Here is a 19291-nt window from a genome sequence, read left to right as displayed (position 1 = left end):
GAGCCTCCCAATTGAGCCTGAAACAGTACACGGTGTGGTAAATAATATTATAAAAGAGTTAGTATTTCGGCCAAATGAATCTTTAAAACTTACGTCGTCATACTGTATGTGCGCTCCACGGAATTGTGAAGCGCACACACATACACATCTACTACCTTTATATTGGTGTTGACTTTTTTAGAACATAAGAAATAACCGATAGGTTACTCAACAAAAGGGTCCTTAGGTCTTCAATTAAGCCAACAATAAACTTAATTAAATCAAATGTTTAGATACCAAACTCATATTACAAAGTAACAAATACATGTTACATTACTACAAAGGGTAAAGGTAGCATTCCGTATGCTTGCTGATTACATTATTTTAGTCTGGCTTTATACAATAGATACAGGTGATTTTAAATTCTAAGAAAAGAGTCATTTCGTAGCCTTAGCAAATATGTAGTATAGTTGATAAGTGCTCGAGCATTGTTATTGGTGAGTGTATTAGCTTATTGTCTAAATTTGGGAGATTGTGCGAACGTTCAGGGGATGTGGAGCGTTGGATACCGCGCATTTAAGTTCTTTTGAATTCGGGATATCGGACGTCGGAGGGAGCTATGGAAAGGAGAAATCGGAAGACTGGAATCGAAGAGGTGCGAAGTGAAAGGTGATTTATATAGAAGGAAACGTGGGGAAATGTGATGAACGTCGTAGTTTAACGTGAATAAAACGGGACAAACCTTCTTTCACGCCCGCAGAAACTCCCGTGACGGCAATGGAGAAGGGGCGCGGCTTCCGTGGAGTGCTCAGGCTTGCTGGAATCGATCGTCGATACACTATGCCGGAGGCGGTCGTTGAGCTGGACATTGCACTGCCCGGGCGCGAAGCGTTCAAGCTGTTGGGCGTGATTTCACCGGAGCGCAAACCTGCGATTGCGATATTTGTTTGTTTTTATAGATATGGATGAAAGCAGCGTGTATGACATAATGGGGGGAGGGCTTTGGAGATAGATGGTTGAAACGGGATAGGCAATGATGGAGGCTTTGATGAGTTGGGAGTCCATGGACCAGGAGTGTCGGGAAGAATCGAGCTCCGGTGTTAATTCCGAAACTCGAACAAGGGTAACTTTGAATGTTTTGTTTCGGGGGATTTGGTTGTAATGCTGTTTTATGTTTGATATTATTTGTAGATGTAATTTTAGTGATAGTGATGATTCGACTAAAGCAAAAGTGAAGGACTTGCAGCGATGGATGAAACCGATATATTACACGCTGATGATTAGCAATATTTATAGCTGTACTAAAAAGCGCACTACTATTTATAATTTTCTTATTGACTATAGGATAATTAGTATATACTATTCTAGGCATAGCATCTATAAGCAGGCTTTGGCATTTTTTACCATAGTTCAATACAGTTCAAGAATACAGAAGATGACCAACACATCAAATTAAGGTTAGGCCTTATCCAACGATTTTGTGTAAATTGTTTAGCTTTCTTTTTGAAGAGAACCAGTAATTAATTAACTTTGAATGTGGTTAGAAAACTGAAACTACTGGATACGTAAACTGTAAGGAACTGTGACTCGCAAACCGTCACTAATTATAACAGTTTTATAACATTTAACACAGATAAAAAACACTGTAAATGTATATACCAACACCAAGTAAATCAAAATTCCAATCAAAAAAGAAACAAACGAAGCTATATTACAAAGCAAAGGTGCAGTTAAAGGAGAACAATCGTTCGGTAGTTAATCGATGAGTCGGCAATTTAGCACTTATTCCATGGTGAAAATCTTTTCGCAGCCCGTCCCAAAGTTTCCATTCCTTTCCGTTCCATAGATTTACAATTGGTAGATAGATAAAGTGGTGGAAGAAACGCGTTCAAATCAATTGCGATTATTAGCAACCCATTACCTCTCGCCGGTTTCGATTTCGATTTCGCAATTCTACTCAGCTAAACCGAAACCGATTGAAGAACGGCGTCTGTGCGCTGCGTTGGGCAGTTAATAACCTACTTTTGGGCGTAAATTTGGGTTATACAGTGCAGCGCATGGCCGGCTCTATTCCCTTCTTTTTGTGGGCCACTGGAACAAGTGCGCTGCTGGCTAGCCGCCAAATTGTTACCATTGAAATACATTCGAATGATTTTTTTGCGATATAGAAAAAAGAAGATATTCGCGTACTGTTAGGAGATGGGAAAATCAGTTGAGCGGATGAAATTTGTGCGGGACTGAAAGTGAAGGAACGGTAGATCAAATCCGCAATGGTTTGATTAAAAATTATGAAAATCTATTCACTGCATTATATTACAGTTGTTTAGTCCACAATGGGAAAAGTAGTTAATCGGGTATTGAAGCAAAATAATAACGGTTGATGTCGTAGTTACTCTGAGACTTCGGTATAATAAAATAGTCCAAAGTGATCTACATCTCGAGCAGAGGCAGATTCTTGGGAAACACTAACAATTCGAAATATAGAGTTAATCTATAATACATTCTACAGAAATAAAAATGAATGCGCAGTAACATAGAGATCAGTCATCGTTGTATTAATAGCAAGTACTAGAATCATTTGAAAAAGCTAGGTATTATCCGGGACATAGCCGCGGTGTTGACGTAGGACTATTCGTTGGCATATCATATTATTAAAATTCTGCTTGTATCTCTTTCAAACGGCTAAATTTACACATAAAGTTTGATTCACCGGGTTCACCGGAAATTTTCTGGAGATTTGAATAGTATCCCGTTGATTGAGTTTTTGAAAGTTTTGGGTTTGTAGATTATTATTAATTTGCTTTAAATGTTAATCTTCACTTGTAAAGATACAGAATTGATCATTAAAAAGCACAACGTTAGCACAAGTTAATAGAAATAATTTTCCAAATAAATTCTTTTTCCGTCCTAATAAGGACGGTTTGCTGATAACTATCTTGTGAATCAGGTCGAGAATCTTATGAAACGATTCGAACCTTGCCTGCCTGTTATTGTTCACTGGTAAAGATACAGAATTAATCATTAAGAAGCTCAAAGCTAACACAAGTTAATAAAAGGAATTTTCTAATTCAATTCTTTTTCCATTATATATTCGTCCTAATAAGAATAGTTTGCTGTTAACTGTGTCTTGTGATTCCGGTGGAATATTCTATGAAACGATTCGAACCTCACCGGCACGGCTCATACGCGCGGTATAAACCAGCAATCCACCATCTCGCTTCTGTGTCGTCATCATCGCTTGAAACTGCGATGAACAAAACCTTCCAGTACACACAGACAAATGCTGCCCTTCTGTGGCTTATGTCAAATCAGCAGCAGCAGTAGCAATGATAATCTTACTTATTCTGCCAACAGAGTAGGCATGACAATGAAGGGATTCGGTCAGAAACATTTCTTTTATATTAAGCGATAAAATGTGTAGGACGCTTATAAGTATCGAAATGAAGTCTGTGTTAGGGAAAGTCTTGTGCTAATTTTTAAAAATTGTGCATGTTTCCCTATTTGTTTGCAGATTTATGGATTTTTCAATAGTGTACTATTGAAATAGGCAAATAATTTTTTAACATTTTTTACTGGTAATCTATCAACAATTAACAAAACGTAAACGAAAACTTTGTCTGTTTTCCTTACATTTACACAATGCTTATACAATAATAAGGATTTTTAATAGTGTACAGTTAAAATACCAAGTTGATGTTGCCATACATTTTTGGGTACGACTTTTCTGATTCGATTGGTATTTAAACGCAAATTCTTCAACAATTAACAGCGCTACAGTTGTTTAAAATTATGCCACATTTTCGTGACGCGCGATTCCCAGCGATGATGGCACAACAGAAGCGAGACAGCGAGCTCCTGGTTTGTACCGTGTGTATGAGCCATCGGCAAGGTTCGAATCGTTTCATAGGATTCTCAACCCGAATCACAAGACATAGTATCCAACAAGTCGTCCTTATTAAGAAAAATACATAATGGAAAAAGAGTCGAATTAGAAAATTTCTTCTATTGAGTTGTCTTAACTTTGCACCTGAATCACAAAAGAGCAAACCGTTCTTATTATGACGAATACATAATGGAGAACGAAATAAATTAGAAACTCTCAATAAATACATTAGTTTTGTGTTTGTTAATGATCAATTATTGAACTTCACCAGTAAAGAAAAATACTGAAAGTACTTATTCATTAAATTATTAATAATCAACAAACGTGAAATTCAGTGAATGAGGCAACCCTGTCACTAGGCGAAGGCCATACCAAAAAGGATGATGAAAATATTCTCGTTTATTGAACAAAAGGTCCATCTGCATCGCAGAATTAATAAAAGAGCTTGCCATGTTTCAAATGTAGTCATTTTACATGAGCTGCCAAAGAGGAACATTCAGCTGTGTGTACTGAAACGATTGCCTAATTCGTAGTTCCCAGTGCCCATGGCACAACAGAAGCGAGATGGTGAATTGTTGGATTCTACCGTGTGTATGAGCCGTACCGCCAAGGTTCAAATCGTTTCATGGGATTCTCGACCCGAATCACAGTTCAACAAACCGTTCTTATTACGACGAATACATAATGGAAAAAGAATTGAATTAGAAAAATCCTTCTATTAACTTGATTTACATTTACGCTTGTCAACGATCAGTTATATGCCTTTAGCAAATAATAATAACGTTTGAATTATAACAACATTGTAAGAATAATTATTAATCAGTTGAATATTGTTTGTGATGATTCAATATTGGCCAATCAGTTGAATCAAAATACGTATCATTGAAAATTGTTTTCATTCATTTGTTCCATTCAATTGTTCATTTTGCTTCTTTGCACTTTTGTTGACACGTGTTTCAGATTAAACTGAGATGGTGAAAACAAATAACAACTGTGAACTACAACTAACAAATTCGCGCATGGTCCTCGCTAGAGCTGTATTTTCAATACAACCGTGGTCGTGTCTTGTACACAACCCCCTCAAATTTTTCAACGTCAATTATTGTCTCTATACCGAATGGAATATACTTCTAGGCGATCTGTTAGGCAATATTCACAATTGTGTAACAAATTCCAAAGAGGATATCGTAATTTATCGATACATTTTGGAAGCAGCACGGGGTCATGGAATACCCTCATATACCACAAATTGGATACATGCAATGCTTAGCAATCGATATCAATGCTCATCGTCAAGAGGGCATCTGGTGTAGTGGGCAAAAAAATCGACTTCTTTTATATTCGTTTAATTGCTAGTATTGAACCTCTAGAATATTCTCACGCGATCTCGGTGGCCACGCTGAAATTCTTTTTTTTTATCGGCAACTTTAACAGTGTGTTTCTCGAAATCGCGTTTTTCAAATTGACGAACACGATAACTCAAAAACTAACCAACGAAGCCTGTCGATGAATCACAGAAAACTGAATAAAAAATGTTCTCTCAGCGAATTTTAGAGTAAAATATGAGATTTTTCGGTTTTCATGAAGCCATTTTCCGAATCTCGAACTTTTTCAAATTTGTTTGGTTCATCGAGTAACTACAAGTCTAAGCTTTAGAAATCTTATTGAATTCCTTGGGTCAAACAATTCTATGTTCACCGAAGCGCTCCTAGACGTGAAAATGGTTGGATATCTACTCTTGGAACGCTCTGCGTGACTGAAAATATTTTTTTGTACACAATGAATGTATCTATATGAAGTCTTAACACTACACATTGATCCATCCATTGTTACCTTGCCTTCAAAGTCGAAAAACAAAATAACTTTCGGTTTGAGCACTTTACACCAGACGCTGCCATTAAGACAAGTAGAAATGAGGAAACTGAGTGCCTGTGCATGTCCTCAAGGTTGTGTGCTGTCACCACTTCTATGGAATCTTGTCGCCGATGGCTTGTTGAGGAAACTTAATGAGCTTGGATTTCTGACATATGGCTTCACTGATGATTATCGCATAATGAGCACTGGTATTTGCATTAACAAACTTTTTGATTTTATGCAACAAGCCTTATGTGTCGTTGAGCAATGGTTTCTTCTTGTTGGACAATAAGTTATTCCAAATGAAACGTTAATGGTGCTTTTTACACAACGAAGGATTACAACCGTAGCTCGTCCGTTGCAGTTATTTGACTCTGAAATTATTGTCAACGATCAACTTAGGTACGTTGAGGTAATTATATTCTTGACTCAAAACTTCATTGCATAGCTCACATCGATTTCAGAATCATGAAAGCTAGCAATGCCTTCGGCCAATGTAGACGAATATTCGGCAAATTTTGGGGACTCAAACCCAAGTACATTCAGTGGATCTACACAACAATTGTTAGACCAATACTGGCATACATGACCTTTAGAGTGACAGAAAAAAATAACCCCCATTGGCCCACCCCTGGGTCGATTCCTAGTCCCACCAGGAGTGCCTGAAAATATTTTTGCTCCAAATTTGAGCCAAATCGAACAAGTCTAGCTACCGGACCAATGTGCTTGAAGTTTGTATGGGATGTTTCGACAATTTACATGGAGAAAACACACTTGCGAACATTTTCACCGCTAGGGGGCACTGTATACATCGGATTATCACCAAAAGTGAAACTTAAGAAGATAATTCTATTATCTACAACTTTGTTGAAGACTGCAAAGCGATCCGACTCGAACAAGAAAAGTTATTAAACTTATAACGAAGTGATGTCTGAGTCAGTTTTGCATGGGGCCTAGCAGTGCATGGTAGTGTATCAGTACTAGGTTCTAACAAACAAAACATTTTTATGGAATAATGGTTAGATTTAGCTCACTAGTGTGTTCGGAATAATTGTAGTACATAATACGAGTTATGTTTTGGATAGAAAACTTTAGTTCCAGCTGTGACCGCATAGATGGCGCCAACACTAACTTTTCAACGGAGAGAGATAGAAATTAGGTGTCTTCTACAAAGTTATAGAACAAGATTTTTTCAGTAATTTTGCCAAACATCTCGATATTCTATCTCTCTCCGTTGAAAAGTTAGTGTTGGCGCCATCTATGCGGTCACAGGTGGAACTAAAATTTTCTAACCAAAACATAACTCGTGTTATGTACTGCAATTCTTCCGAACATATTATTCAGCTAAATCTAACCATTATTCCACAAAAATGTTTAGTTTGTTAGAACCTAGTACTGAAATACTACCACGTACTGCTAGGCCCCATGCAAAACTGACTCAGACATCACTTCACTAAAAGTTTAATAACTTCTTTCAACAAAGCCGGATTGACTAGCAGTCTTCGACAAAGTTGTAGACAATTAAATTATCTTTCTTGTTTTCACTTACAGTGATAATACGATGCATACAGTGCCACCTAGCGGTGAAAATGCGAGCTAGTGGGTTTTCTCCATGTAAATTGTCGAAAAATCCCATGCAAACTTCAGGCACCTTGGTCCGGTAGCTAGACTTGTCTGATTTGCTTCAAATTTGGAGCAAGTACTCCTTGTGGGACTAGGAATCGACTAGGGGGTGGGCCGAGTGAGTTTTCAAAAATTCATTATTTTTCTGGGCACTCTAATGACCTTGTTCGGTGGCAGAAGTTACGACAATCCAATCAAAGTTAAACCATCTTCAGAGGATGGTCTTGAGGGCGATGAATGGCGCGTTCTCGAGAAAACCGAAGCACTCTTGAAAATAAAACTTAATTATCACATGGCCACTATACAGCGTGCTGAGTGTCATTCGTGTGATCTTTGTGAATCCGATTACGGAACTTCATGTCATTTGATCTGTAACTGCCCTGCAGTAATGCAATTGCGTATCCGTATTTTTGGTACTCCATACATCGATCCGTTCATCGAAACGTTTTGTTTAATTCTATTTTTTGGGAGTGAAGAACTTCCCTATTGTCTATATTCTCTGTGTCGTTATTTTCTTTATTCCTAACTTTACCACTTCCCCAATCCTTCCCATCAGGAAATGATGAAAAGACAAATCACGGCAAGGCACAAATCTCCGATCAACATGGGGATCCTTTTGGGTCATTTTGACCCCAACACCTAAAGAAGATTAAAATGTTTCTTTTTCTTTAGTCTTTTGTTCACAATACTTTGAAGAATGGTTTTTTTATAATTTTATTTTTCAACAACATTCTTGGAAAAATATTTTTTACAAAAAAGGACAAACTTCCTCTATCATAGTCAAGGATAGTTTTGTTGTGCAAAATACGTTTCACAAACAGTATTTTTTTAAAGTGCCGCTTACAAAAAATCCTACGCTCTTTTGATGAATTCCTTTTGAGTCAAAACTGCCCATGTAAAATGCTAGTCTCATACTTCATACTGCAAAAACGTGTAAAACATTCAGAGACAAAGTCTCGACAATTTAGTGCGATTTCATGTGATTATACTGCCGCCTGGTGGTGGGTTCACCGAGGAATCATCAGTGGGCTATGTAGAGCAAAAAAATTGACAGCTCTATCAGTTCGTTTGCGGCAGCCATAACGAAAGCTGTGAAGCAAATACGTATGACGGTTTGAAATTACCGCCGGCTCCACCCCGAAGTAAAGAAGTCCGTGGCGCATTTTGTGCCGGCCGGATATAGCCGAGCGCTCAAATAGAAGATGCCGGTCCAACAAGAAGGTGCAACAAGCGCTGAAGCAAAAAAAAACGGAAGGCATAGTAGCGAAATCCTTCCGTGCCTTAGGTCGGAAAGTCGGCGCGACCGGCCAGATGGGATAGTCAAAAAGTATTTGACCAACATGGACGGGCATCATTATGAGTAAGCGGAAGTCGAGTCCGTCATTGTCGCAAGTGTAAGCAACGGCTAAAGGTGCTCGACAAGGATGTGTTCCCTGCAAAGCACAACGTGGTTGTTATCATGGACGACGAAACGTATCTGACGCTCGACGTCAATGACTGGAAGAGGATCGGCTATTTTACGTCTTCCAGGAAGGAGGAGCAACACAAGGTAGGGGAACATGAGGAGGCTTGACCAAGCGCAAAATTCTATTTTCGGCTGTGGCGTCTTCTATTCAATTCTTAATTTTTTTTCAAAAATATTTTTATACTCGTTTCAATCCGTTAAGGTAATTTTAAAAGTTTGGAATGAAAAATACTTTCCTTACAGAAAATATTACGCGATTAATAAATTTGCATTAAATGATGTAATTTTTTATCAAACTTTGTATGAACATATCTACTCGACTACTAATTACTATCAATGTACTAATATACCATCTTAATTCTTGTGAAGTAGTGAAATGATTTTACATAAACTGAAACATGGGAATAGTTATTACTAGAATTTAAAAAGACATTGCACGCAATGACTAATGTTGGGGAGACTTGACCAAGATTTTATGGGGAAACTTGACCAAGTGGCGATCAGCTGAAGAAAGATACAAAATTCCTAATATTTATTATGCTTTGGCATCTACTATTAATGTTAATCACTCCATAAAAAAAACCCACCCCAAACATAGGTCTTTATATTTTAATATTTGTAAACAAAGTTAGCAATAGTAGGAAGAGATTTCGTGACGTGTGAACATGCAATGCAAGCAGTACAGTTAATCTTTGAAAAGAAATGCATTAAAAAAATCAAAATTTATCAAATTCAACTCTTTTATATTTTTTACTGCTACCTAAGAATCTCGACAGTAGGGAAAAAAATAATTACAGTATGTTTTATGTCATTATTTTTTGTTATGATTTTTTAAAATTCTCTTGGTCAAGTCTCCCCACGCCGCAATGGGGAGACTTGACCAGAAAAAACGATCACAGAAAAACTTTTGTATCTTTTCAAAAATTAAATTAAAAATTCTGCAAAAAATCATGAACACGCGCAATAACTTTGCGCATTATATCTGAATGACTTTTGAGGGATTGAAGGCTTTTTAAGAGATTTATGCAGTTTTAGCTCAAAACCTGGTCAAGTCTCCCCATGTTCCCCTACATCTCATACAAGAAGTAGCGGGCACTCTCAGTGTAGACTCAGGATATCCCTATTTCAATACAAGTAGATTCACAATTCCAAATTCATTGATTTCAGAGAAAGGTCCTCTAATTCTGCTTGTCTATTGAAAAATGCCTTACCGTGAGCGCGATTTTGGAACAAGTACTTAAAGTTCGTAGGGATCATTCGGATTCTGTAGCAATTTGGAAAAGTTCGAAAAAAAATTCTTGTGATTCGGAAGCATCTCAAACTTTCTTCGGGTTTGTCGGATATCCTAGACTTCCCTGAGAATCTAAAAGCTTGTTTGATATTCGAAGCGCTTCCAGATTTTAGAATTACACTGAATTTCATAGAAGTTTCCAGAAGATCGTAGTGATTCTCTTGATAAACAAAAATTTTTAGACATTCGCTGACTTCCCTCACGGTCAATGACTTTCTTGAAGTGAACAAGACATCGGCGAATGTCGCCTAATAAATCAGTATTTCGTACAGAAAGCCTGAAGTTTCTTAGAAACTCTCTGCAGTTCATAGAAATCGTTGGACGTTGGTTGAACTTTCCTAATTTCGAGAGAAATTCTCTAAATTGTTTTGATTTCTCTACTTTCCGCACGACTTTCTTAAGAACCACTTCTATGGATTTCGAAGGTCTTCTCAGAAGTTCACTGACATACAAAGAAGTTTAACAAAATCATCTTCGAGATTATGACTTCCCTAATATTGTGGAATTTGTCTGAGTTTCGTAGAATATTGGCTGATCTTTCTTAGAATCCTAAGATCTCTGCAAAGTTCTCGAAACATCTCTGAAGTCCGTAGGCCTTTGCTAGAGTATTTAGAAGTGCTCTGAAGTTTGTACAACTGATCCTGATATTTGAAAGATCTCTCTGAAATTCCCAACATATTTAATCTTAATATCTTAATATAATATATCAATGAAAAGATATAGAATATAGATATGTCCAGAAGAGCTACTGAAAAATATTGTTCTGCAACTTTATAGAAGATGCATAATTTCTATTTCTTTTCATTGTAACATTAGTTTTGGCGACATCTCTGCGATGAAATGTGGAACTAAAATTTTTGAGCTGGCACACCTTATATATTTGATTTTAATTTTTGGTCTGATTTGGTTCAAATTAAGAGCAGGAATTCCTGGACTTATAAATGGGTCGATTGAGTCTTCGAAAGTTTTTCGGGGCAGTTCAACGTTTAATGGAAAGTGCGATATAACGAGCGTGCATTCTTTCGAAGAATACCTGTACAAATTTCTAAATGTAAGAAACGGTACATAAAAATATTTAAATCTGTTTTACTAAGGGAATCTGATCCTTGTTAGATATTTGGGCCCACACTACAAATTATCCTCAATGGAGAGATTATTGCTGTAGACGACTTTAATCGTCACTATTAGACTTGGGACAGAATGAATAATATATAGATCCTTATGAACATTATGAATAATATATAGATCCTTGAGTGAATACTGCACCCCTTCAGAAATATTTAATTGGGGTGGGCGCAGCGTAGTTGGTAAATCGATTTCCTTGTACGCAGCGCACCTGGGTTGGAGTCCCGACCCCGCACATAGGGTTAGAAATTTTCCATAAGAGATTTTTCTAACCCGAAGAGGCGAATGACCTTAAGATTAAAACCTCTATAATCGAGGTTAAAACCTCTACAATCGAAAAAAAAGTTGATGATTCAACCAAATCGGTGTGTAGCTGGTGATGTTTCAATATCCACGACACCTCCTAGCGACATAAATGTGCACAAGTGGTGTTTCAGCACAGTAATATGATCCGAATTAAATATGTGCCTTAAATCAGTTTTTTTTGATTATAGAGGTTTTAAACTTAGGGTCGTTCGCCTCTTTGTCGGGTTAGAGAAATCTCTTTAGAAAAATCTTTAATCCTATGTGCGGGGTTGGGAATCGAACCCAGGTGAGCTGCTTACAAGGCAATCGATTTACCAACTATGCTATATCCACTACCCTGAAATCAGTTTTTCAGTCTAACCTATACAGTAAACAGCCCAAAAAACAAATTTCTAAAATCTCAATCGGCCCAACTCTGAGTCGATTTCCAGTTCAGACAAATCGGACACGTCTAGCTACCGGATCAACCTGTTCGAAATATTACATGGAAAGTTCGGTTTCTCCACTAGGCGGCATTGTATGCATCAGTTTATCATTGTAAATGAAAATAAGAAAGAAAATTTTGTTACCTACGAGGGGACGGGCATAGCGCAGTTGGTAAATTGATTGCCTTGTACGCAGTTCATCTGGGTTCGAATCCCAACCCTGTACATAGGGTTAGAGATTTTTCTTAAGAGATTTTCATAACAAGAAGAGGCGAATGACCTTAAGGTTAAAACCTCTATAATCGAAATAAAGAAAAAAATGTTGCCTACAACTTTGTCGAAGACTGCAAATTAATCCAATTTTCTTAGGATAAGTTATTTAATTTTTAATAAAGTCATCTTTTGACCATTTTAGTTCTATAATTCACCGCACAAAACTTTAAATGAAAGAGAGTGATAGCAAAATGATATATTAACAACAATTACTGCGAAAGACCAGTTCTACATCTTTGTAGAAAACACCTTATTTCAATCTCTTTTCGTTGAAAAGTTAGTGTTGGCCCTTCTATGTGGTGAAATCTTGAACTACAATTTTTTAATTAAAAGAAGACTTATACCATGTACTAAAATTCTTCCAAGCATCAATGATATGCTAAACAATTGTTTAGCAAAAAAATAAAGTTCGTGGGAATCGACTACTTTTTCATCACCCTGTGCTGTAAGGGCCCATGCAAAACTGACTCGGACATCTTTTTATTAAAAGTTAAATATCTTTCCCTAAGCAAGTTGGATTGATTTGCAGTCTTCGACAAAGTTGTATACAATACAATTATCTTTATTATCTTCACCTACAGTGATAAACTGATGCATACAGTGCCACCTAGCAATGAAAATGCAAATTAGTGCGGTTTCTCCATGTAAATTGTCAGAAAATCCCAAACAAATTTCGAACACGTTGGTCTAATAGCTAGACTTGTCCGATTTTGTTAAATTTTGGAGCAGAGTCTCCTGGTGGGACTAGAAATAGATTCAGGGATGGCCCGATGGGGGTCATTTTTTTCGTGTCACTCTAATATACAATCGGAAATCCAACGCAGTAGGTGATCTACAAGTATGTGATCAATAAGAAAATTTAAAAAAAAAATGTCTGAGTTTACATTGACATTTTGAAAAAAATATTTTTTTTCTACACTAAAACAGTTGCTGTTAGAAAAACGAAGGGCATTCTTGAGAAAACATTCTTAAATGTAGACATAGTTCTTTACAGTTTTTTTTTCAGTGTAGGTTTTAATTTTTTTATGTTTTAAAAGGAAAACTCTGATAATTTCCTAAAATTACTTCTTTGACACACATTATGTGGATCTTGATTGTGTTCCGGTTATTAATGGAAAATGGATAGATATCTAAATCAATTTGAAAAAAATCAGTATTCAAAGTTGTTTAATTAGTCAAAGTCTTTACACCTACGAAGAATCAGTGAATTCTGCGACGATGCAGCTTGTTCCATATTAGAGTTGATATCAGCCGATTCTAGATTATTAATATTCATAACAAATAAAAATAGATAAATAAATTTAATACAAACTACGTGCTACAGATTCTAGTACTTCACACTGATGACTGACCCTTTCCCCTCGCGACAACTAGCCAATCTACTGGAGCGCTATCTTGCAACCCCTCTTGCCTTACGGTGTGTGTATATGAGAGTCAGTGAGTCACGCATAAACCAAACCACCAAATACCGAGGTTATCCTGGTTAGAGGAAACAGCGATACACTAGCCGGGTGTTTTCTGTACTGCTCTGTTATACGGGCTGGTAAGGGAGGAGAATTAAAATGTACTAGAATAGTTAAATACACTGCCGTTACTGCGGAGTTTAGTACCGCCCACGCACCGGATCCCGCCAAGATACGGGGTGTGTGTGCAAAGTTTCTAGCGCTGTGTTAGCCAACTGGGTCCATATCCACTGTTACCGTTACGAACCGGTAGGATTAATTACGCTATAAGACAACAAGAAATTCAACCTCCCGAGCAGTGAGCCGGAAGATGTGATTACGGGTAAACTCTCGCACCTGTTGCGGTCGTCGACATCGACAGCATCATAGTCGTCGTCATCTGCGCGGAACCGTTCAACTGTTCGCGAACCTGCTGCCGAAGCCGTTCGGTCTTAGTGATCCGCGGAACGCGTCCGGCCGTGTTCAACTGGGACATACTCTTGGAGGTATCGGAACGGTTCATCATCAGTGTCTCGCCGAGAAGCGACGAGTTGAAGGAGGACTTGCGCCCGGGACGGCCACCCGAGTGTCGTTCCTGCGATTGGTTGCGATACTTGGCCGCACTGCTGCTACTCGCCAGCTGGGACATGCTGCGTGACATACGCTTCGCCGAACCGTCCGCCGTCGGGGACGAACGGGACGAGGACAGCGAGAGGCGGGTCAGATTCTCCAGCTCCATAGCCTGACGACGCTCGCGTTCAACAATTGCACTGATGTGTTCGCCGTTGCGACGGCGTGGCTGGGCCAGCTGGTCCAAACGTGTCATCGAGAAGGCTCGACCTGTGTATGTGTGTGTGTGGAATGCGGGGGTTGACAGTTCACGATTTTGTGTTCCGCGAAAAGCGCACGCGGGTGTTGTGTGGGTGGTTTTTTCAACAGGAAAAAATCACGTGACAAAAGAAAATTAGAGAAATCGAGAAATAAGGAACGATGAGAAAAATTGCAGGCATGCATGCTTCAAGGGATGTTTGATGATACATTACTAGATGAAAACTATGTTTAGATGAGGACAGCTAGTCCCATGCAACTGATTTCTTGTTCTAATGTGATCATTTTAAGCACCAGCCAGGCACGAACACATGAGGCACAATACATTGCAATTTTCAGCCTCGGGACAATAACAAATCACGATAAAACAAAACTATGAACGGTAATCACTAAAAATTTGCATTCTAATACTTATTCGAACAAACTCTGCTACTTCTACAGGATGAGTTTCGATTTTTTATTGTTTGGATACAAGTACGGCGTGGTTTCATATGTGAGTGGATGATTCTTAATTTAATTGCGTTTTGTTAGGGTTAAAAATTAGGAACAAAAATTAAACAAATAAAAGAATACTACCTGGTGTTCTGGGAGTGTGAGTGCCGAGAGATGATCTAGAGCTATCGCGAGGACTAGGAATGGTGGGCATAAGATCGGTTTTACGTCGATTTACGGTACGCTGGTAGCTCATGTCAGCCGAATCGTCTAAACGAGGGCAGGTGCGCGCGCACACAGACACACACCAGCAGACACGTACATGTTACATTGATCGATTGGTAGAAGATTCAAGACCACCGTCGTTGACGGAATAGGTTGAGAATTTTACAAACACGAACACACCCACAACCACGAAAAGATCGAAACGGACAATTTTGGTCGGTGTGGCACGTGCGTGTGTTCCGTTTTGTTCGATGTTTTTTTAGGAAAAAGAGAAGAGAAAAAAGAAGAAAACATGTATTTATCTGAATTTTGAATGTGTCGAAACAATAGATTTATTAATTTAAAAAAAAAACAAACTAACGAAAAGACAGACAAAATTTTAGTTTTTGAGTTCAAAACGTAACGAACAAGGTTAGGGAACAACTTAGAGAAGCGAATCGTCTTGGACCACAAATGTAGTAAGTTGTTTTGTTGGTGGAGAAGCTGGGGTTAAACAAACCGAATAGAACATTTAAGGAACTTGGCTGGTGATATTGTTCAAGGACATAGTACACAAATCTATTGCTTTGATCCAGTACCCAGTAAACCTGGCCCTGCTTGTCCCGGGGAATCCGGCCAAGTACTGGAACAAACCGTATTTAAAGATATGTTTTAAAATACTAGGTTCAAAGAAGGAAAAAAGTGAGTTTGCAAAATGAAGAAAAAAAACTTGCATATCTTCAGATGGAAAAATGCGTCGAATCGTCAACTATAATAGTGCACAGTAATTGTACAATTTATATGCGAATATTTTGATTATAATTTTGCAGATACTCATCTCTGGTTTAGCAACTTCCGAAAAGCTGCGGATAAGTATGACGAAAAGTGAAACAAACTAGAATTTAAACTTTTCAAACTATTTCTAACACATGCAGAATAGCTATACAATAATGCAGTGATAAAATGCAGTTCCAGAATATTTATCTACCCTCTACTGAAATGAACTTGACAATGGTGTCAAGGCTTTGCGAATGCAAGTTTGATGAATAAGTTACATAAAGACTGAATTATCAACAAAATAAACAGGATTGTGTATATTTAGCCAGATAACTCAGTAACTTTGTCATCCGATTAGTTGATATTTCTCCTGCAGCAGATTTTCATGAAATGGCTCTTAAGAGCGAATTTTATCAGAAATAAAAAAAACAATCATAAGAAGAGATAGCTTTTGGTCACGGGTTTCATACGACAATATCTATATTTTGTCTAATACCAACGTTTCGAAGCTCTACACCTTCACCTTCAGCTTGATAATATTTCATTGACAAACTGAATCAGCATGATTTCAATTTCGATATCGACAAAGTTTATTTGTGAATTAGGAGGACCAGTAAGAGTACATTTCCTTATTCATAGGCAGACTTCCCATGAACATCGACAAGTTTGTACCTGTGTGCAAAATTTCGTGCACGCGTTCAACCTCAAACATGCTTCGTATCAACGTACAGGTTCGCCTCGAACATCAAACTCAAGAGAACGATGTACAAACTCTAGTTCAAACATCCATGTACGTACACCGGGGGCGTACACGAGAACGATTCGCACAAGGCAAAAAGAGTCAACGCTAGTGATTATGAGAGTGAGAATGAGAAAACTGGTGCCACGAACCTATGTGTACACATACCGTGTACGTACATGGGGTTCGGTTGTGCAGACGAACAGGTGCACGTGTTTTGGTACGAAATAGCGTATTTGAGTTTGTACACAAAGTGTGGGATTAATATGAGCAGAATCAGTGCGAATATTGTGTACGGTGTTCATTTGGGAAGACTGTTGATAGGTTATCAAATAAAAAGTTTTGCTGCCTTAGCTTCGGTTAAAAGCCGTTGGAAATGACGTTTTCTTGCAGCCTTGTTATTGCCTCACACAATGACGGCGAAATACACCGATGGAAAATTAAGCAGAATGAAGACATCAATCGGAGAAGTTGTAACAACATTTTTGTTCAATTTTAATGTACAAATAAGTTTTATACAAAAAAATGCGAAAACTAATTTCAAGAAAATCTTTTAAAACTAACGCGGAAAACCGAAGTTTTCCAGGCTATTTCAGGCAAAACTATCAAATGAAATCTTAAGTATAAGTTCAATTCACATTTCTCTTTAATGTCATTCGAAATCAAACGTTTGAAGATAATGAGCAAAGGATTTTTTCGCGAGACTGTACGTGCAGATCGGTTTACTGAGTAGACAACTTATTAGGGAAATCAATCCACCTCATGCAGCAATCTCAAAAATTCAATTTGTAAGTTTGTTCCTTCACCGACCGGTTCATTTATTTCCGATGGTTGAAAACTTATAAAGACATCGAAAACCCGATTTCGACAGCTCGTTCGATTTCACGTTAATTCCAATCGCAAATCTTGAATTGAATTCGTGAAATAAGTTAACGCTAGGTGTTTGAAAGCGCCAGACGGAGCATCTAATCAGGGACTGAAGAAATTTTTTTTATGGGTTGTGACATGGTTGGTGGTTTTCGATTACCGTGTTTCAGACATTAACCCACCCATCCTTGTGCACATGCTAGAGAAACAGAGATGCTTTGTTCCTGAAACAGAGTTCTACATATTCTTTGTGCAAATTGATAAAAAAGTCGGTAACCATAAATCCAGTAAAAAGTACATTTTTGCTTTACTATCCTCTGTCTCGTCTTTCAATTTATTATATTCCCCGTAATTTCTGCTTCATTCATTGTATACTTTAAATTTTCATTGGCTTCAGTCCCGGTCATAAATGATATATCTGATTTTGTTTCGAATCAAAGATAATCCGCTAATATTTTAAAGATTTCGAAAGAAATGACGCATAAATATGCAAAAGTGACAGATATCTTGCATGTTCGGCCAGATAAGCTCAGAATTGTGATATCCTGTCAAAGATTACCCTCTCACAACGTTGAGATCAACGGTGTGGTTACCGACTCAAGTTTATTGCGGGTGGATCTACTGAAGCACAGAGTTGACTGTTTCAGTAACACATTGCTCCAGTCAATGAAGGGGGGGGGGGGGGCGATCGCACTAGACTTATATTGAGTTACCTTTGGGGAAATTGCTTTGTCTGATTACGTCTAATTTGACAAGGTTTGTCTGCCTATTTGTATCGCATGTCGTTCATTGCATTAAATACAAGCCAATGATTCATTTTAGCAATAAGGCATGATGTGGCAAGTGCGCAGAAAATCATGGCTCTTGCATTGAGAATCCTGAAAAATGGGCCTATTATGGGGAAAGTCCACATCATATATTACCGTGCCTCATAAACAAACAGCGTTCTGAAGCGTGCTCTTAAAAGACGCTCATTTGCAGAAATCGTTTCAAGCAACTCAAACACTTTCGTTATTTGTTCTTGTATTCACTTTATATTTGAGAATATCGTCATCTTTTGCAAATAAATCTGAATGGGCCTGTGAGCTTCTGGCATTCTTATACTGACTTATTTTATGACTTATTCTCACTTATTTTATTGGGCAGATCGTGATTCATCAATCGGTCGGTGATCGGTCAACCTCATGTTACGGACCTGTTCGCATTCGCTAAAAATGAAGCTGGAGTGAATATTTCTTTAATCTGTATGAATGGAATTTTGCACAAGAAACTTGATTTGCATTTTTAATAAAAAATTTGATCCATTTACACACACAGTGAAATTTGAAATTTTTTGTGGGTCAATGAAAAAACATAGAAGGAAACAGTTTTGGGATTGAAAACCCTTATGTTTTCGTTTTCATTTACAATTTTTTTTTTCAAAATGGCGCCCGTGGAGGCGTTCCGTCTAAGGCTAGGGTGCGAGTGGAATTCCTAAACTGCGTACAGCACAGCCTGCTGCCTCAGGATAGATCTGAAACACAAAACTAATAATAAGGCTCTAAAGTAAACTAAATTTATTAGAGCAATGACCTAAGAACGTGTAAAAATCTTCAAATATGACGTAATGGAGCGATCTCTAACTTTGAGATGGATTTTTGGCCCTTTTTGCCCTTTAAGGCTTCACTAAGATTAGTGAATACAAAGAATTTGTAGATTTTATAGGTTATTCCTTCAAACAAAAAGGTTTTCTTTCGAGATGTCAAAAGATGAAGTCTTCAAATTGAACCGTTTTCAAA

At 37.8% G+C, this 19291-nt stretch overlaps 1 protein-coding gene across 15 annotated transcripts in view; it reads right to left on the bottom strand.

Moving 5' to 3' along the window:
- LOC131695733 (ensconsin-like) overlaps nucleotides 1–19291 on the bottom strand; it is a 106318-nt gene that overhangs the window by 42974 nt on the left and 44053 nt on the right. For 7 of the 15 annotated variants that reach the window (XR_009306708.1, XM_058984235.1, XM_058984234.1 and 4 more), the window contains 3 exons: nucleotides 15071–15196; nucleotides 14024–14506; nucleotides 722–907 (listed from right to left, as the gene is read on the bottom strand). Coding sequence is in view for 14 of the 15 variants with exons in the window: in XM_058984235.1 (XP_058840218.1) it covers nucleotides 722–907; nucleotides 14024–14506; nucleotides 15071–15196 (795 nt within the window). In the remaining variant the exon portion in view is untranslated. The remainder of the gene's footprint in view (nucleotides 1–721; nucleotides 908–14023; nucleotides 14507–15070; nucleotides 15197–19291) is intronic. The other 8 variants (XM_058984242.1, XM_058984244.1, XM_058984245.1 and 5 more) reach the window with 5 other exon arrangements.

This window comes from Topomyia yanbarensis, unplaced genomic scaffold (assembly GCF_030247195.1).
Source record: "Topomyia yanbarensis strain Yona2022 unplaced genomic scaffold, ASM3024719v1 HiC_scaffold_50, whole genome shotgun sequence".
Lineage (NCBI taxonomy): Eukaryota > Metazoa > Arthropoda > Insecta > Diptera > Culicidae > Topomyia > Topomyia yanbarensis.
This window is presented reverse-complemented; position numbering and strand designations above follow the sequence as displayed.